The sequence below is a fragment of the Entelurus aequoreus genome, linkage group LG01 (genome assembly GCF_033978785.1).
Source record: "Entelurus aequoreus isolate RoL-2023_Sb linkage group LG01, RoL_Eaeq_v1.1, whole genome shotgun sequence".
NCBI classification, from domain to species: domain Eukaryota; kingdom Metazoa; phylum Chordata; class Actinopteri; order Syngnathiformes; family Syngnathidae; genus Entelurus; species Entelurus aequoreus.
The window spans coordinates 19311235-19332724 of record NC_084731.1 but is presented as its reverse complement, the minus strand read 5'-3'; the positions used below and the strand labels follow the sequence as shown (position 1 = coordinate 19332724).

Below are 21490 nucleotides of genomic sequence, written 5' to 3'. Positions count from 1 at the left end.
ATATCGGAATATGGGATATCTGCAAAAAGCCATTATCGGACATCCCTAATTATAACCCTGGCCCTAACCTCCTAACCCTAACCAAATAACTCTAAATTAAGTCTTTGTTACTTAGAATATGTTCCCCATACTAAAGTGTTACTTAAATTTGAAAAAAAAACCAACATTTTATTTGTCACTAAAGAAGGGTTTGGTGAATGCGCATATGAAACTGGTGGGGTTCGGTACCTCCAACAAGGTTAAGAACCACTGTTCCAGAGGGTTAAGGACCGGGGGTCTGGTCTTCTCCAGTCTCTTTTAGTCTTATTTTGTACAAAACCCAAAACCAGTGAAGTTGGCACGTTGTGTAAATGGTAAATAAAAACAGAATACAATGATTTGCAAATCCTTTTCAACCTTTTCAGGTGTAAAAGAAAGTGCATCTCTATCCTCCTTCAAAACAGCACTAAAAGAACACCTTCAGTCAACTACAACCCTAGCCTAACCCCCTGCCCACACCACATCCCACCTCCCCGGATTGTTAATAATCAAATGTAAATAATCAAATGTATATACTTGTTCTTATGCTTTCTGAGCTCACTATGTTCTCTGCTCGCTGTACATATTATTCCGTCCTACGTGTCTGTGTCCGTGACGTTAACAAGTTGACGGATAGCTAACATGAAGATTCCAAGGAAAGGGAAGAAAGAGTCCAGGCCTTTTATCTTTAAGAAGCTTTAGTGGTTTTCACAGGGAATGCACTTTTCCTTTCTTCTTGTCTAATTGGTCATTTCTTTCTTTGTTGTTATTATTGTAAAACTGTATAAAGAGACACAAAATATATGTCAAATAAACACCACTAAGTAACTACATTTCCATAAATGTTTGCTGCATAATATGTTTTCACACATACACACACAGCCCATACAATAGCATGTAAACAGTGCTCATAAAGTGATGTAAATAGCCCTATACAGCCCATGTAATACTCATAGCCACACATGAATAGGATTTACATTTATAAACATTGCACCCTCCCTTAGAGGAGTGAGCGAGCAAAGAAGCTACATGCTAAGTAGCAACAAGCTAAAAAGTAGAACAAGCTATCGTCGCACAGTGCTATTTCTACATTTACACACACACACAACGTCTTCATGTTACTCATAAAACAGACACAAGACTTACAGACAATGTTTCCAAGGCACTTTGTGGGAAGAAACAACAAACTTGGAGCGCTGAAACACGTAAACCTGTCTCGTGTGTAAACAAGTGGGCGTCTGACTGTCGTGCTGAGACTACCGGAAACTAGAGGAGGGACCAACTCGCCTTCAAAATAAAAGTCCCTTCTTATTACCTGATAATGTTACGTCACACTCCCCGCCTGGTATAAATACTATACCACTATTTCGAACTGCAGTAGGAACATGATTGATACAAATTACAGAAACCTAACTTAACTTAGTCTGTATCATTAGCTGCCAAGAGAAGGACTGTCTCAGAGACAGGCCTCAGAAAAGTCTTTGCAGATCCAGATCTTGTGACCTTGAGTTCTATCTTCCTGACCTTCCCGTCCTGGTCGGGGAAAGTCTTTGTGACAAGAGCCAGGGGCCACTCGTTCCTCTTAGCTTGATTGTCTTTGAGCAACACAAGGTCACCCTCCTTCAGATTAGGCTTGACATCTTGCCACTTGTTGCGATTTTGAAGTGTGGGAAGGTATTCGCGCCTCCATCTGTGCCAAAAGGTGTTGGCGAGATGCTGCACCTTCCTCCACTGCTGGCGGTAGAGATCCTTGTTGTCGAACGTTCCAGGAGGGGCAGGGAGAGTGCACAACTTCTGCGTCAATAGCGAAGCAGGGGTCAGAAGGAAAGGAGATTCCGGGTCTGAGGAGATCGGTGTGAGTGGTCTGGCATTAATGATCGCTGTTACTTCTGCCATTAGCGTAGACAACACTTCATGAGTGAGATGTGATCGGCTGGATTCTTGAAGCATGGAGTCAAGAATTCTTCTGGAGACTCCAATCATGCGTTCCCAGGCTCCTCCCATATGGGAGGAATGAGGCGGGTTGAAAATCCACGTACACCCTTCCTCACCCAAATACTTCCTGACATTGGGCTCTTTGGGATCTGTTAGGACCATGTGCAACTCCTTGCAGGCACCAATGAAGTTTGTCCCACAGTCGGAACGAATCTGCTTTGCGGGTCCTCTCAGTGCAAATAATCGACGTAAAGCGTTGATGAAACTTGATGTTTCCATTGATTCGATGAGTTCTATGTGCACGGCACGCGTGCTCATGCACGTGAAGAGCACTGCCCACCTCTTGCTTTCAGCTTGACCTCCACGGGTCCGTCTCGTGGTGACAGACCAGGGACCGAACACATCAAGTCCCACATAGGTAAAAGGTGGTTCTGTGCACAGACGGTCAGGGGGAAGATCCGCCATTTTCTGTTCAGCAGTCCTTCCACGAAGTTTGTTGCAAACCACACATTTGCGGAGAATGCTGTTGATGCACCGTTTGGCACCAACAATCCAGTATCCTGCTGTACGGATGGATCCTTCTGTGAAGACACGACCCTGATGTTTGACCTTTTGGTGGTAGTGTCTCACAAGGAGCTTCCCAATTTGGTTGTGGGCTGGAATGATAATAGGAAACTGCTCTCCAATGTCCAGTGTGGCATGCTTGAGCCTTCCTCCTATCCTCAAAAGTCCCTTTTCATCCATGTAAGGGTCCAGCTTTCTTAGGGGACTGTCTTTTGGAATGTTTTTCCCAGCAGCCAAGCAGTCGAGCTCAGTTCTGTAAGTCTCTTTTTGCACACAACTAATTATGATAGTCTCTGCTTTTGATAGTTGTGCTGTAACGGGTTTAGTGATATCGCCGGTTGTGACTGGTGCTCTTTTACGTTCCAGCATGTTGGTTATGGAAGTGATAGCCCGTACTAGTGACTTCCATGTGGAAAATCGCCCAAACCGATGAGATCCTAGCTTAGAGTGAGGAATGGAAAGTGCTGTAGCATGGGAACGTACCTCGCTGTCAGTGTCTGGGTCGACGAGCTTGTGATGTTCCATTTCAGAGCTGGGAACTTCATCAGGCAGGTACAGAAAGGTGGGTCCTGTGAACCATGTAGTGTTTGTTAGCTCCGTTGCAGGAACTGATCGTGAAGCATGATCTGCTGGGTTTTGAGCTGTGTGGACGTAGTGCCACTGATCTGGTTTGGTTGACCTTCTGATTCGCTGCACCCTGTTGCAGACGTACACGTAGAATCGCCTGGTCTGGTTGTAGATGTATCCCAGGACGACTCTGCTGTCTGTGTAGAAATGCATTGTGTCAATACAAATGTCCAGCTCTCTCTGTACCAACTCTGCCATTTCCACTGCGAGTACAGCAGCTCCCAATTCCAGTCTTGGAATAGTGTGGGCGGATGGAGGTGCTAGTTTCGCCTTTCCCAGGACAAAACCGACGTGGCACCCTCCATCGTTGCCAATTACTTTGAGGTAGCCAACGGCAGCGATAGCCTTTACTGAAGCGTCACAGAAAAAATGAAGTTCTCTCTTCTGTGCAGTAGACAAGGTGGTAGTTGAGTACGCTCTAGGTATCCTAATGTCTTGTAAATCTTGTAATGAATCTTTCCACATCTTCCATTCAGCTTCCTTTGTCTTCGGTAGAGGGGTGTCCCAGTCAAGGGCTTCGTTGCAAGTCAGTTCTCGGAGTAGAAACTTCCCTTGAATGACGACTGGAGCTACAAGACCGAGAGGGTCGAACAGGCTGTTCACTACTGCTAGAGCACCTCTACGTGTGTAGGGTTTCTCTGTGGCTATTGTTTTGTAGGTGAAGATGTCATGCTTTAGCTCCCAGCTGAGTCCCAAACTGCGTTGGACGAGAGTGGAGTTGTCGTCGAAATCCAAGTTTTGTAGTCCTCCTGCATGATCTTCCTGAGAGAAGGCCTTTAGCACATTAGAGCAGTTGGATGCTATCTTGTGGAGTCTCAGGTTTGAAGCAGCCAACATCTCCTGTGTCCTTGTCAGCAGGTCGATGGCTTCCGTGGCTGAAGGTAGCGACGTGAGCCCGTCATCGACGTAGAAGTCGCGTTCCACAAAGTGTTTGGCATCTAATCCATGTTCCTCTGCTCCATGTTCTGCTGCACGGTGAAGCCCGTAGATGGCTACTGCTGGGGAGGGTGAGTTACCGAATATATGGACTTTCATGCGATACTCCACAATCTCTTGGCCGGGGTCGTTTTCTTTGAACCACAAGAAGCGCAAAAAGTCTCTGTTGTCTTTGCGGACGACAAAGCTGTGGAACATTTGTTCAATGTCTGCTATTACAGCAACAGTCTCTCTTCTGAAGCGCAGCAACACGCCAAGCAAACTGTTGTTTAGATCCGGCCCAGTAAGTAGTACGTCATTCAGGGAAATGCCATGATCTTGAGCACTGGAGTCGAAGACGACCCTGATCTTGTCCGGCTTCTGGGGATGATAGACACCAAAAATAGGTAAGTACCAGCACTCACCTCCTTCCTCTAGTGGCGGTGCCAACTCAGCATGGTTGCGATCGAAGATTTTCTGCATGAAGGCAAAGAAGTCATCCTTCATCTTTGGCTTTCTTTCAAAGGTGCGACGAAGAGTGGTAAGTCTGCTGAGTACTTGTTGTCTATTGTTTGGCAGTCTTTGACGAGGAGATCTGAATGGAAGCGGTGCCACCCAGCTGTTGGTGTCATCCATTGTCATCTCTCTGTCCATGAAATCCAGGAACATTCGGTCCTCGATGGAAAGTCCTACTTGATCATCATCTTTAGTGCTCTGGAAGATCGTGTTGCCCAAGTTGCTGTCATCGAGGACAGGGATGTTGAATTTAAGGCTGCTAGAAGAAGTTGCATTATGTACTTTGGAGCTGAACCTTTCCTTGACTTGAAGCTGGTTGGGACATGGAGTGAGGAGAGATGGTCTTCCATTTTCAAGCACACTGGTACGGTAGGAAGTCACAGCTGCCGCTTTGTGGGCTGACCCGAGACACACATCTCCTACGACAACCCAGCCAAGATCCAGTCGTTGGGCGAAGGGGGCACTCTGAGGACCGTTACGCTGCTCTCTGACTTTATGGACCTGAAGGACGTCGCGTCCAAGAAGTATTAGTATCTGGGCTTCAGGGTCCAGACGTGGGATCATGTGAGCGATGGACCTCAAGTGGTTGTGGTGTCGTGCGACCTCGGGAGTTGGGATCTCGGACCGGTCGTCTGGCATGTGGTTACATTCTATGAGTGTTGGAAGCACCACACTGGTTTTTCCATCCAGAGACTCTGCGATGAACCCAGTGGCTCTCCTTCCGGATGTCTCGGAGACTCCTGCACATGTCCGGAGAGTGTAAGGTGAGTCTGAACCTTCGATTTGGAAGAGGTCAAAGAACTCAGACCTCGCCAGGGATCTGTTGCTCTGGTCATCTAGGAGGATGTAGACGTTAGTAGCTCTGTCTGGGTGTGTTTTGGGATAAACCTTAACAAGGCATATCTTGGAACAGGACCGGAGGCTTTGCCCTTTGCCGCAGACTTCTGTACATTTCGAGGTGACTGCTGGTCCAGGCGCTTTCTCTTCACTCTCCCCGCCATACTGTGAGGGGGGGTCCTTGTTCTCTTTATCCCACGGTGGAGGTCCAGGATGAAGTGCGGCTACATGGTCGTCGCTCTCACATTCATTACACTTGAGAGCAGTCTTACAGTTCCTCGCCAGGTGGGTCGTGGAGGAGCAACACTTGAAGCAGACCCCATTGTCTTTCAGAAAGGCTCTGCGCTCTTCAAGTGGTTTGCTTCGAAAACCACGGCACTTGTTCAGAGGATGAGGTTTCTGATGTATGGGACACTGTCTCCCGACATCGTCGAGCTTGTAACTTGAACTGAACATTTGAGAAGTTGAGTTGTTTCCTTCGACATCTGTCTTGTGGGTAGATACTTGTCGTTTAGCGTATCTTGCCCCTCTTTCAAACTGTTCGTGCTTTGGGAGATGATTAGATGTTTTCAACGGAGTTAGAGTGAGGGAAAAACTGGGGTCGTTTCTTCTACGTGCTTCGCTGCAGATGAAGTCGGTGAAGTAGGCAAAAGGGGGAAAGGAAACATTGTACTGCTCCTTGTACTGAGAACCCTTAGCCAACCATTTTTCTTGCAGACCGTGTGGCAGCTTTTCTACAATGGGGTTCACACCCCTGGCTGTGTCCAGGTATGAGAGCCCTTGCAGGTAGTCTTCAGACTTAGCAGCGTTTAACTCTGAGAGCAGGTCTCCAAGTTCCCTTAGTTTTGTGGGTTCTTTGTTGGACAGCTTCGGAAAATCCTCAAGTCTTTTGAAGAGGGATCTCTCTATCACCTCCGGGGAGCCGTAGCACTCTTCTAGGCGTTCCCAGACAAGTTGCAGACCTACAGCAGGGTTGGCGACATGGACAGAGCGAATCCTTTTGACATGCTCCGAGGACTCTCTTCCTAGCCACTTTGTTAATAGGTTGAGTTCCTCACTGGCATTTAAGTTGAGTTCTCCAGTAGCGTTGATGTAAGAGGACTTCCATGCCCAGTAGTTTTCCGGGTGGTCGTTGAACTGGGTGAGACCGGAACTCACAAGCTCCCGGCGCACAAAATATCTTGCAATGTCACTCATAGCAGTCATGTCTTTTGGATTTGACTGCAGCGGGGTTCTGAGAGGGGGATAATATGACTGGACAGGCGAGAACTGACGAGGTGGGACCGTGTCAGGGAACTGTCGATGTACTGCAGGCACCGACCTTGTGTGTTGCTGTGTAGCAGCTGATGTAGGCCTCCCAGTTTGTTGTGTAGGAGCAGTAATTGTCAACTCTTTGGGTAGTTGAGCTGCAGCTGACAGTTGAGGAGCTTGGGGAGTATATGTTTCTAGTACAGGGGGCTCTCCATAGCTAGATTGTCGCTTTGTGTGTTGTTCAACATAGTCGTGTGTGCGTTGGTTGCTATTGCTAGCCAATCCAAAGTGGCTCATTCTACTTCCTTCACGGCTCTCAAGCTCAGCTGCTTCTTCGAGGAATTGGGTTTCAGCTAATGCTGCTGCTACCTCCTTCTCATCCTGCAGTGTTGATAACTCGGCTGCTATTCTGGCTTCTTTAGCCTTCAGTTCTGCTTCTCGGCGTCCGTAGGAAGCGCGTGCGCGCGCAGCTTCGAGTTTAGCGCGGGCCTTGATAGCAGCTTTGCTAGTTGAGGAAAGACTGGATCCTGCAGTTGTGGTGGAATGCAGGGAGGCAGCGTCGTGTCCACGGTCTCTTTCCGTGCTGGCCACATCACCGCTGCCGATGTCTCCACTTGTTTCGGCGTTGTCCATTTTTATTGCTTCTGTTGTTAAAGTGCCCGCCGTGAAGCTTGTCTTTTTACTATTCCGTCCTACGTGTCTGTGTCCGTGACGTTAACAAGTTGACGGATAGCTAACATGAAGATTCCAAGGAAAGGGAAGAAAGAGTCCAGGCCTTTTATCTTTAAGAAGCTTTAGTGGTTTTCACAGGGAATGCACTTTTCCTTTCTTCTTGTCTAATTGGTCATTTCTTTCTTTGTTGTTATTATTGTAAAACTGTATAAAGAGACACAAAATATATGTCAAATAAACACCACTAAGTAACTACATTTCCATAAATGTTTGCTGCATAATATGTTTTCACACATACACACACAGCCCATACAATAGCATGTAAACAGTGCTCATAAAGTGATGTAAATAGCCCTATACAGCCCATGTAATACTCATAGCCACACATGAATAGGATTTACATTTATAAACATTGCACCCTCCCTTAGAGGAGTGAGCGAGCAAAGAAGCTACATGCTAAGTAGCAACAAGCTAAAAAGTAGAACAAGCTATCGTCGCACAGTGCTATTTCTACATTTACACACACACACAACGTCTTCATGTTACTCATAAAACAGACACAAGACTTACAGACAATGTTTCCAAGGCACTTTGTGGGAAGAAACAACAAACTTGGAGCGCTGAAACACGTAAACCTGTCTCGTGTGTAAACAAGTGGGCGTCTGACTGTCGTGCTGAGACTACCGGAAACTAGAGGAGGGACCAACTCGCCTTCAAAATAAAAGTCCCTTCTTATTACCTGATAATGTTACGTCACACATATCCTACCAAGTCAGACCTACACTGTTTCAATGTCCATTTCTCAGATGTTATTATTGTTGATGACTGAAGTGCTGATATCAACCAAACATAACCCCCCCGCCCCAACCCCCTCCACATCCCACCCCCTGGATTGTAAATCATGTAAATAATTCAATGTGTATACTCTGATGATTAACTTGTGTGACGACTGTATTATCCTGATAGTATATATTTGTACCATGAATTGATTAACGTGGACAAGTTGAAAAACTTATTCGGGTGTTACCATTTAGTGGTCAATTGTACGGAATATGTACTGTACTGTGCAATCTACTAATATAAGTTTCAATCAATCAATCAATCAAAAACCTATATTCAATTGAATAGACTGCAAAGACAAGATATTTAACGTTCGAACAGGTAAACGTTGTTATTTTTTGCGAATATTAGCTCATTTGGAATTTGATGCCTGCAACATGTTTCAAAAAAGCTGGCACAAGTGGCAAAAAAAGACTGATAAAGTTGAGGAATGCTCATCAAACACTTATTTGGAACATCCCACAGGTGAACAGGCTGATTGGGAACAGGTGGGTGCCATGATTGGGTATAAAAGCAGCTTCCGTGAAATGCTCAGTCATTCACAAACAAGAATGGGGGAGGGTCACCACTTTGTCAACAAACGCGTGAGCAAATTGTCGGACAGTTTAGGAACAACATTTCTCAACGAGCTATTGCAAGGAATTTAGGGATTTCATCATCTACGGTCCGTAATATCATCAAAAGGTTCAGAGAATTTGGAGAAATCACTGCACGTAAGCGATGATATTACGGACCATCTATCTCTCAGGCATCAAAAAGCGACATCAGTGTGTGAAGGATATCACCACATGGGGGTTCAGGAACACTTCAGAAAATCACTGTCAGTAACGACAGTTTGTCGCTACATCTGTAAGTGCAAGTTAAAACTCTACCATGCAAAGCGAAAGGCATTAATCAACAACACCCAGAAACGCCGCCGGCTTCGCTGGGCCTGAGCTTATCTAAGATGGACTGATGCAAAGTGGAAAAGTGTTCTGTGGTCTGACGAGTCCACATTTCAAATTGTTTTTGGAAACTGTGGACGTGGTGTCCTCCGGAACAAAGAGGAAAAGAACCATCCGGATTGTTATAGGCGCAAAGTTGAAAAGCCAGCATCTGTGATGGTATGGGGGTGTATTAGTGCCCAAGGCATGGGTAACTTACATATCTGTGAAGGCACTATTAATTAAATGTACATACAGGTTTTTGGAGCAAAATATGTTGCCATCCAAGCTACGTATTTTTCACGGGGGCCCCTGCTTATTTCAGCAAGACAATGCCAAGCCACATTCTGCACGTGTTACAACAGCATGGCTTCATAGTAAAATAGTGCGGGTACTAGACTGGCCTGCCTGTAGTCCAGACCTGTCTCCCGTTGAAAATGTGTGGCGCATTATGACGCGTAGAACGCAGACCCCCTGACTGTTGAACAACTTAAGCTGTACATCAAGCAAGAATGGGGAAAGAATTCCACCTGAAAAGCTTCAAAAATTGGTCTCCTCAGTTCCCAAACATTTACTGAGTGTTGTCAAAAGGAAAGGCCATGTAACACAGTGGTAAAAAGGCCCCTGTGACAACTTTTTTGCAATGTGTTGCTGCCATTAAATTCTAAGTTAATGATTAGTAGCAAAAAAATAAATAAGTTTCTCAGTTGGAACATTAAATATCTTGTCTTTGCAGTCTATTCAATTGAATATAAGTTGAAAAGGATTTGCAAATCATTGTATTCTGTTTTTATTCACCATTTACACAACGTGCCAACTTCACTGGTTTTGGGTTTTGTATATGGAATATCTTAAAAATAGCCACAAAGGATATCTTGTTGTCTGTCTTTGCCAATATCCACGCCTGGCTTTCCTACCTTTTACTTCCCTCATCTAACCCGGCCAGAAGAATTGCCCGGGTTACTGTAGCAAAAACCACCATTCGACATCACTTCCTGTTCCTGTTTGTGATTGTTCAGCGAGACGGGGAAGGCAGACGGGATGGGGAAAGGGGGGGAAGAGCGGGGGGCTGGGTTCTTTTGTTCTCCTGTCTGTCTCACCTGCTTGACCCTCACCTGACAAACGTGACCCCTGTAGGCCTGCCAGACTCTTTGCTTCCTGTCGTGTTGACTGACAGGATATTCAGTGAAACGCAGTTTTGGTGCCACTTTATAATAAGCCTGAAAAAAAAAAATACAAATACTTGTGAAGCTTTTTGGTCTGAATGCTGAGGGTGCTGATCCAACTACACTGCAAAAAGTCAGTGTTCAAAAACAAGGAAAAAAAATACCAAAATTTGGGGTATTTTACTTGAATTAAGCAAAATTATCTGCCAATAGAACAAAAAAAAATTGGATTGTCAAGACTTTCCAAAACAAGTCAAATTAGCTAATCTCAATGAACCCAAAAAATACCTTAAAATAAGTATATTCGCACTAATAACAAGTGCACTTTTCTTGGTAGAAGAAAAAGAGACCTCTTTGCTAAATTTGCTAACCCTAACCCATGACTAGGGAAGGTTGTTTGGATATGTCATATAAGTGAATGATGTGCAGCACTGGAAAAAATACTTGTCTTAAAAAGAGTAAAAAAACAATTAATAAAAGTTGTTTGTGCTTTCAATGAGCAAAAAAATCTGCCAATGGAACAAGTCAAAATTGTCTTGGTAAGATTTCTTGAAATAAGACATTATATATAAACTTTAAAAACATAAAAGGGATCTTAAAATGAGCAATTACAATATATTATTAGCTATAGTTACTATTATTGTGAAGTTTTGCATCTCATAACAAACTTGTGATGCTCAAAAGTAGTATTATTGCCTAAAAACAAGTTTGTATGTCTCACTGAAAAAAATACCAGTCAGGGGATTGTGACTTGTATTAAGTTTGTTGAGATATTTCTACTAGAATTTAGAAATATATACCTGGTGAGATTGTGAGTTTTTCCAGTGCACTGCAAAAAGTTAGTGTTCAAAAACAAGAAAAAATAACACAGAAACTAGGGGTATTTTACTTGAATTAAGCAAAATTATCTGCCAATAGAACAAGAAAATTCGGCTTGTCAAGACTTTCCAAAACAAGTCAAATTAGCTAACCTCAATGAACCCAAAAATACCTTAAAATAAGTACAAACCCTGTTTCCATATGAGTTGGGAAATTGTGTTGGATGTAAATATAAACAGAATACAATGATTTGCAAATCATTGTATTCTGTTTATATTTACATCTAACACAATTTCCCAACTCATATGGAAACGGGGTTTGTATATTCTCACTAATAACAAGTGCACTTTTCTTGGTGGAAAAAAAGAGACCTTTTTGCTAAACTTGCTAACCCTAACCCATGACTAGGGAAGGTTGTTTGGATATGTCATATAAGTGAATGATGTGCTGCACTGGAAAAAAATACCTGTCTTAAAAAGGGTAAAAAAAACAATTAATAAAAGTTATTTTTGCTTTCAATGAGCAAAAAAATCTGCCAATAAAACAAGTCAAAATTGTCTTGGTAAGATTTCTTGAAATAACACATTATATATACATTTTAAAAACTTAAAAGGGATCTTAAAATTAGTAATTACAATACATTATTAGCTATAGTTACAATTATTGTGAAGTTTTGCATCTCATAACAAACTTGTGATGTTCAAAAGTAGTATTATTGCCTAAAAACAAGTTTGTATGTCTCACTGAAAAAAATACCATTCAGGGGATTGTGACTTGTATTAAAATTGTTGGGATATTTCTACTAGAAATGAGAAATATATACCTGGTGAGATTGTGAGTTTTTCTAGTGCACTGCAAAAAGTTAGTGTTCAAAAACAAGAAAAAATAACACAAAAATGAGGGGTATTTTACTTGAACTAAGCAAAATTATCTGCCAATAGAACAAGAAAATGTGGCTTGTCAAGACTTTCCAAAACAAGTAAAATTAGCTAATCTCAATGAACCCAAAAATACCTTAAAATAAGTATATTCTCACTAATAACAAGTGCACTTTTCTTGGTAGAAAAAAAATATATATATATTTTTGGTTAAAATGTTGAAAAATATTCTTAAATGAAGTAAATGCTAGTGCCATTATCTTGACATAATGATATGCGCTCGGCATTACATTTCTTGAAACCAGCAAACTTATACTAAAATAAATGGGTTATACTTGTATAGCGCTTTTCTACCTTCAAGGTACTCAAAGCGCTTTGACACTATTTCCACATTTACCCATTCACACACTGATGGCGGAAGCTGCCATGCAAGGCGCTAACCAGCAGCCATCAGAGGCAAAGGGTGAAGTGTCTTGCCCAAGGACACAACGGACGTGACTAGGAAGGTAGAAGGTGGGAATTGAACCCCAGTAACCAGCAACACTCCGATTGCTGGCACAGTCACTCTAGCAACTTCGCCACGCCGTCCCTAAAAAAATAATTTATTGTTTTTAATGGAAAGGCAACAAGGCAAGCGCTTGTTACTCTCGGGGTCTCCTAGCCGCTCAGGCAAATCATATTGTCTATAAATGCATTTTTCCATGGATAACATGACATCATCGCGCCAAGTGCGTGCTCTTTCAGTCAATTAGTGCGCATATATTCAGCCCGGCCAAAAAAAATTTAATTGTAATTTTGAGGAATTTATCTGAATGTGCATGAACTATTTCTGTTCAAAATTGTTTGAAATGTCAAATGTTTAAATATTAACTGTGAGTTTACTGTACTGTGCCAACTGTACTACTATATGAGTACGTGTTTTCTATTGTTTCATTGAAAATAAGACAACAAAGTCCATTTGGCTGTCATCTGTTATAATAATGAGACACAATTGGGTTAAAATCATGATATTTTTTTTTCATCCTTGAAATAGGAAATTATTACTTTAAAAAAGTAGTTTTATACTTGTGAGTGTTGATGACACAGCTTTGCAACACTTGATATTCTAGTTTCAAGCATGTTTTACTCAATATAGGTCATCAAATCTCAGCAACAAGCTGTAATATCTTACTGAGATCATTTAGGACCAAAACACTTAAAACAAGTAAAACACTCTAACATCAAATCTGCTCAGTGAGAAAAATTATTTTATCAGACAGAAAATAAGCAAATATCACCCTTATTTGAGATATTTAATCTTACTTAGATTTCAGTTTTTGCAGTGTAATGCCAAGAAAAAGTTCACCCTTTTTTTTTTTTTTTTTTTAACTTTTCATTCAATAGCCTCGTTTCTGGGATTTGCTCATGCACGCTCTTATCTTGTTTTAACAGCAGCGATGCATTTTCCCTCCAATTAACACGGCCCATAATACGCAGGTCTGATAAGAGTCCTTTTTGTTTCAAATGGTGTTTGTGAAACTGCGGAAATGTGGACGCGTTTGTCACTGTGTGAGGTTGTTTACGACACCAGGATCTGATCTGATCAACACGTCACCCAAAGCTGTTCCAAAACGGGCCGGGGGATGGTAAGCAACCATATTGCAGTCCTTTCATAGTACTGTATTTTCTGGAACCATAGGGCGCTCCGGATTATAAGGCATACTGCCGATGAATGGTCTATTTTTGATCTTTTTCACATATAAGGCGCACCGGATTATAGGGCGCATTAAAGGAGTCATATTATTTTATTTTTTTTTAAATGGAAAACACTTCCTTGTGGTCTACATCAGTGGTCCCCAACTACCGGGCCGCAGCCCTGTACCGGTCCGTGGACCGATTGGTACCGGGCCGCGGCCGCACAAGAAATAAAAAATTTTTTTTTTTATTAAATCAACATAAAAAACACAATATATACATTATATATCAATATAAATCAATACAGTCTGCAGGGATACAGTCCGTAAGCACACATGATTGTATATCTTTATGACCAAAAAAAAAAAAAGACAAAAAAATAAAAAAAATTTTACTACCCCGGAACCCCCCACCCACCGGTCCGTGGGACACATTTTCAAGCGCTGACCGGTCCGCAAGTACAAAAAGGTTGGGGACCACTGGTCTACATAACATGTAATGGTGGTTCTTTGGTCAAAATGTTGCATAGATTATGTTTTACAGATCATCTTCCATAATCTAACATAATAGTGAGAGTCCAGTCCATAGTGGATCTAACATAATATTGTGAGAGTCCAGTCCATAGTGGATCTAACATAATATTGTGAGAGTCCAGTCCATAGTGGATCTAACATAATAGTGAGAGTCCAGTCCATAGTGGTTCTAACAAAATAGTGAGAGTCCAGTCCATAGTTGATCTAACATAATAGTGAGAGTCCAGTCCATAGTGGATCTAACATAATATTGTGAGAGTCCAGTCCATAGTGGATCTAACATAATAGTGAGAGTCCAGTCCATAGTGGTTCTAACATAATAGTGAGAGTCCAGTCCATAGTTGATCTAACATAATAGTGAGAGTCCAGTCCATAGTGGATCTAACATAATATTGTGAGAGTCCAGTCCATAGTGGATCTAACATAATAGTGAGAGTCCAGTCCATAGTGGCTCTAACATAATAGTGAGAGTCCAGTCCATAGTGGATCTAACATAATAGTGAGAGTCCAGTCCATAGTGGATCCAACATAATAATAGTGAGAATCTAGATCCACTATGGACTGGACTCTCACAATATTATGCTAGATCCACTATGGACTGGACTCTCACTATTATGTTAGATCCACTATGGACTGGACTCTCACTATTATGTTAGATCCACTATGGACTGGACTCTCACAATATTATGCTAGATCCACTATGGACTGGACTCTCACTATTATGTTAGATCCACTATGGACTGGACTCTCTCACTATTATGTTAGATCCACATAATCTGGATTATGCAACTCAACTGGACTCTCTCACTATTATGTTAGATCCACTATGGACTGGACTCTCACACTATTATGTTAGATCCACTACGGACTGGACTCTCACACTATTATGTTAGATCCACAGTGGATCTAACATAATAGTGAGAGTCTATGGACTGGACTTTCACACTATTATGTGAAAGTCTATGGACTGGACTCTCACACTATTATGTTAGATCCACAGTGGATCTAACATAATAGTGAGAGTCCAGTCCATAGTGGATCTAACATAATAGTGTGAGAGTCCAGTCCACAGTCTAACATAATAGTGAGAGTCCAGTCCATAGATTAAGATTAAAAGATTAAAGTACCAATGATTGTCACACACACACTAGATGTGGTGAAATTTGTCCTCTGCATTTGACCCATCCCCTTGGGGAGCAGTGGGCAGCAGCGGCGCCGCGCCCGGGAATCATTTTGGTGATTTAACCCCCAACTCCAACCCTGAGTGCCAAGCAGGGAGGAAACGGGTCCCATTTTTAGTGGATCTAACATAACAGTGAGAGTCCAGTCCATAGTGGATCTAACATAATAGTGAGAGTCCAGTCCATAGTGGATCTAACATAATAGTGAGAGTCCAGTCCATAGTGGATCTAACATAATAGTGAGAGTCCAGTCCATAGTGGATCTAGCATAATATTGTGAGAGTCCTGTCCATAGTGGATCTAACATAATAGTGAGAATCCAGTCCATAGTGGGGCCAGCAGGAGAGGGGGGCAGAGCAGAAAAGAAACGGCAGATCAACTGGTCTGAAAAGGTGGTCTATTTAAAGGCTAGAGTATACAAATGCTTTTTAAGATGGTCAGCATTTAGTTTTCTTAGCGTTGAGTTGCAAAAAGATAGCGTAAAACACTTTGTTAGATCTGTAATAGTCTATATTTTCAATGGAACATAAAAAATGTTGGTGTTGTTTACCTGAGTCATATTGCAGTCTACACGTATCTCTTATGTGTGACTGCCATCATATTGCAGTCTACACCTATCTCTTATGTGTGACTGCCATCATATTGCAATCTACACGTATCTCTTATGTGTGACTGCCATCATATTGCAGTCTACACCTATCTCTTATGTGTGACTACCATCATATTGCAGTCTACACTTATCTCTTATGTGTGACTGCCATCATATTGCAATCTAAACATATCTCTTATGTGTGACTGCCATCATATTGCAGTCTACACATATCTCTTATGTGTGACTGCCATCCTATTGCAGTCTACACGTACCTCTTATGTGTGACTGCCATCATATTGCAGTCTACACCTATCTCTTATGTGTGACTGCCATCATATTGCAGTCTACACGTATCTCTTATGTGGGACTGCCATCATATTGCAGTGTACACCTATCTCTTATGTGTGACTGCCATCATATTGCAGTCTACACGTATCTCTTATGTGTGACTGCCATCATATTGCAATCTACACATATCTCTTGTGTGTGACTGCCATCATATTGCAGTCTACACGTACCTCTTATGTGTGACTGCCATCATATTGCAGTCTACACCTATCTCTTATGTGTGACTGCCATCATATTGCAGTCTACACGTATCTCTTATGTGGGACTGCCATCATATTGCAGTGTACACCTATCTCTTATGTGTGACTGCCATCATATTGCAGTCTAAACGTATCTCTTATGTGTGACTGCCATCATATTGCAGTCTACACATATCTCTTATGTGTGACTGCCATCATATTGCAGTCTACACGTACCTCTTATGTGTGACTGCCATCATATTGCAGTCTACACCTATCTCTTATGTGTGACTGCCATCATATTGCAGTCTACACGTATCTCTTATGTGTGACTGCCATCATATTGCAATCTACACGTATCTCTTATGTGTGACTGCCATCATATTGCAGTCTACACCTATCTCTTATGTGTGACTGCCATCATATTGCAGTCTACACGTATCTCTTATGTGTGACTGCCATCATATTGCAGTGTACACATATCTCTTATGTGTGACTGCCATCATATTGCAATCTACACCTATCTCTTATGTGTGACTGCCATCATATTGCAGTCTACACGTACCTCTTATGTGTGACTGCCATCATATTGCAGTCTACACCTATCTCTTATGTGTGACTGCCATCATATTGCAGTCTACACGTATCTCTTATGTGTGACTGCCATCATATTGCAATCTACACGTATCTCTTATGTGTGACTGCCATCATATTGCAGTCTACACGTATCTCTTAAGTGTGACTGCCATCATATTGCAATCTACACGTATCTCTTATGTGTGACTGCCATCATATTGCAGTCTACACCTATCTCTTATGTGTGACTGCCATCATATTGCAGTCTACACGTATCTCTTATGTGTGACTGCCATCATATTGCAATCTACACATATCTCTTATGTGTGACTGCCATCATATTGCAGTCTACACGTTTCTCTTATGTGTGACTGCCATCATATTGCAGTCTACACATATCTCTTATGTGTGACTGCCATCATATTGCAGTCTACATGTATCTCTTATGTGTGACTGCCATCATATTGCAGTGTACACGTATCTCTTATGTGTGACTGCCATCATATTGCAGTCTACACGTTTCTCTTATGTGTGACTGCCATCATATTGCAGTGTACACGTATCTCTTATGTGTGACTGCCATCTACTGGTCACACTTATCATTTCACCATGTACCAAATAAAATAGCTTCAAGGTCGCTAAGCAAAACCAGAATTATTTCGTACATTAGGCGCACCGGGTTTTAAGGCGCACTGTCGAGTTTTGAGGGAAAAGAAAGGATTTTGAGTGCACCTTATAGTCCGGAAATAGTCAGTTATAATCTGTTTGCCTTTATTTTACTCATATATTTTTAGCAAATTCGCTTATTAGAAACGGAAATTCCTGTGAAATACAGTAATTGTTTGCACACCTACAAAATCAAATGTGTCAATAAGCTACGGAACAATTTTTACTGGATGCTCTTTTTTTTTTTGCGGGTAAACAAGGGGCCAAGTTGGGCTTGTGTTTAATTGCATTGCATTGTACTACAACACCTCTTTCCCACTGGCAGCTTCCTATGTGGGATAGGCTCCAGTTGCCCTGCACAGATGGATCATATCAACAATAGGTGTACGCTCGGCGGACAATAGCGAAAAGCATAATAGGTCTGCTTTAATATTGTCGTTGGCGAGTGGCTCGGTGCCTTGGCAGAAGTTTATTCGGACAAAACGTGGAGCCAGAATAAATGTTTATCTGCGCTCAATTGTGCAGAATTATTTGTCAAATACAGCTTTGATGTGATGATGTTGCAATGTTGCATTTTTTGTTCATTTGGATGAACATGAGGCATTAGTCCTGTGTTGTGGACTGTTGTGCACTTGCATGAATGTACATCCATCCATCCATTTTATACCGCTTGTCCCTCTCGGGGGTGCTAGAGCCTATCCCAGCTGCACTCGAGCGGAAGGCGGGGCAGACCCTGGACAAGTCGCCACCTCATCGCAGGGCCAACACAGATAGACGGACAACATTCACACTCACACTCACACTCACACACAAGGGCCAATTTAGTGTTGCCAATCAGCCTATTTCCAGGTGCATGTCTAAATTATTTCATAATTTATGGGAGGGGACATGTGCCCTGTACTTTTTCAAAACGCAGATATTATTCCATTCACCTTAACGTCCAAAAATAATGATACACTGTTGAATGGAGGCAAGTCAAACACTAGTGCCAGGCGGAAAACGGCCACTCAGGCTGTAGCTTGCCCCTTTAGACCAGGGTGTCCAAGCTACGGCCCGGCACATTGGCACCTATCAGACCATTCCATCCATCCATTTTATACCGCTTATTCCCGGTACACCCTGGACAAGTCGCCACCTCATCGCAGGGCCAACACAGATAGACAGACAACATTCACACTCACATTCTCGCACACTAGGGTCAATTTAGTGTTGCCAATCAGCCTATTTCCAGGTGCATGTCTTTTAATTTAATAATTTATGGGAGGGGACAAGGGGGACATGTACCTTGCACTTTAACGTTCAAAAATAATGATACACTGTTGAATGGAGGCAAGTCAAACACTAGTGCCAGGCGGAAAACGGCCACTCAGGCTGTAGCTTGTCCCTTTAGACCAGGGTGTCCAAGCTACGGCCCGACACATTGGCACCTATCAGACCGTTGGATATTTAAATTGAATATGAAAACGCCAAGCTAGATTTTTATCCATCCATCCATCAAGTACAAGGAAATGTGTGTTTCAGTACAAACCGTCTAAGAGCAGACATTCAGTAGACAAGCGACAACCTCTGAGGAAAGGCTCCAAAAAAATCTAAAATAGTCGTTAGATTTGTCGCTAGTTGCTTTTAAGAAAGAAAGTCACTAAGATAATTAATATAATGTCAATAAAGCTTTCTATTATATTCAAACCTAATCCTTGTTTATGGCAGACTATATGTAATATGGAACATTGTAAATAGTCTTTAATGTCCTTAAATTTATATTTTAACTAGAGATGTCTGATAATATCGGCCGATAAATGCTTTAAAATGTGATATCGGAAATTATCGGTATCGGTTTCAAAAAGTAAAATTAATGACTTTTTAAAAACGCCGTTGTACGGAGCGGTACATATTCGGTAAAACACGGATTTTAACCCAGTCAGCAGCCTCTCCCCTCTCTCACACACAACACAGGCGTTGACGACTGCAGCATGAGAGGTTTACCGGCGACGCTTGATGACCTCATCAAACCGCCGCGAGCGGAGCATAACAACAACAAGAGTGTGTTGTTGCCGGTGCTGTAGCCGTGGCTAACAAGCGAGCTCGCTCGGTGACTGACTAACGACACCATGTCTATGGTTTGGGATTATTTTAAAGTGTGTTTGACGGATACAAAACTGGCAATTTGCAACGACTGCAAAAAGTTGGTTATGCGAGCAGGAACCAATACGTCTTCCTTTAATACGAGCAATTTGATGTCCCACCTCTTCAAGAATCATAAGGAGATACACGATGAATACAAGCGGAAGATGGATGAAAAGCAAACACGGGAAAAAAAAGTAGTATGCTTTTTGTATTGTAAGATTTTCTGTTAAAATAAAGCCGATATTGACATTTTTTGTAGTTCACTTTATTTTGAAGTATTGAAAATGTATCAATCAACATTTTGGTACCCTACTGCCTCACAAACATTTACTGATCTTACTTTGGAAGACACCGATGGATTGTGGACATGTAGATCTTTCATTCATAATTTACTTTAATGTTATTATGTTTTATTTTTATTTTTACTCCTTTGTTAGATTGTTTATGAATGAAATAAATAAAGGAACTGAACTGTGCGCTATCATGCAGGTAATCAATCAGCTACTGGTGTAGCACGGCCACCTTTTCACAGGAGTTGCCCAAAAAGTGTCCTTAACGTCCACCAAATGTTTACTTGTGTCCTTTTCTCTTTTAAAAGTTGTTTTATTTTTTTATACATTTTTTATTGACATCCAGCATCAGACATTCCTATCTATTACATCATATTTGCATACATCAAACATCTATTGTCTGCCCTAAATTTCAAAATATTTTTTTTGTTTATATCCCAACGATGCCACCCCCACCTCCCGAAAAAAGAGAAAAACAGCACACAAAAAAACATAACAAAATATAAAATAAAACAATAATATTAACAAATAAATACATTTAAAAAATAATAACAATAAAATAATTATAATTTCATTTCATTTCATTTCATTCATGTTTATTTCGAATATGTAGACAAAACAAAAACAACACATTTTGAAAAAAAACAACAAAAAAGCCATTCAAGAATGAATAACAAAAAAAAAATAATAATAATAATAATAGTAATAATAAAAAGCAAAAGAAACAAGAAATTAAAATAAACATTATTGTAAACATATCCGAAAAGGAGTGAGAAGAAGTAAGAACGTATGTACTCCCACCCCTCTTATTACTTACTGTATGCTTAATAATAATAATAATAATGATATTATAATAGTAATGATAATGACAATAATAAAACTAATGCTATGTGTGTTGTGGCAAACCATCAGAATACAATATAAAATAAAATAATAATATTAACAAATAAATGCATTTAAAAATAATACTAATGATAATAAAAAATATATATATATACAATCAGATAGTAAATAAATAAATAGAAAACAAAACTATAGACATATAGGGAGTAATCTTTTTTTTAAGCAGTACAATCACTAATTCGAGAAAATAAAAACAGCCTTATGGGGCGTGACATAACTGACCCAGTTTTCCCAGTATGAAGTAAATTTCTCCATTTTGTAACTGATAAAAGCCGTAATTTTCTCCATTTTAGTGAAGTGAATTATATTTATATAGCGCTTTTCTCTAGTGACTCAAAGCGCTTTTACATAGTGAAACCCAATATCTAAGTTACATTTGAACCAGCGTGGGTGGCACTGGGAGCAGGTGGGTAAAGTGTCTTGCCCAAGGACACAACGGCAGTGACTAGGATGGCGGAAGCAG

The 21490-nt window shown here is 41.4% G+C and overlaps 1 protein-coding gene across 1 annotated transcript; it reads right to left on the bottom strand.

Moving 5' to 3' along the window:
- Window positions 1–636: 636 nt before the first annotated feature.
- LOC133645911 (uncharacterized) lies at window positions 637–8088 on the bottom strand. Its single transcript, XM_062040843.1, has 3 exons — window positions 7906–8088; window positions 4618–7539; window positions 637–4536 (listed from the first exon to the last, which is right to left on the bottom strand). Exons 2-3 carry the CDS (start codon window positions 7294–7296, stop codon window positions 1438–1440), a joined length of 5778 nt encoding a protein of 1925 aa, XP_061896827.1. The 5' UTR covers window positions 7297–7539; window positions 7906–8088; the 3' UTR covers window positions 637–1437.
- Between the last annotated feature and the right edge of the window lie 13402 nt (window positions 8089–21490).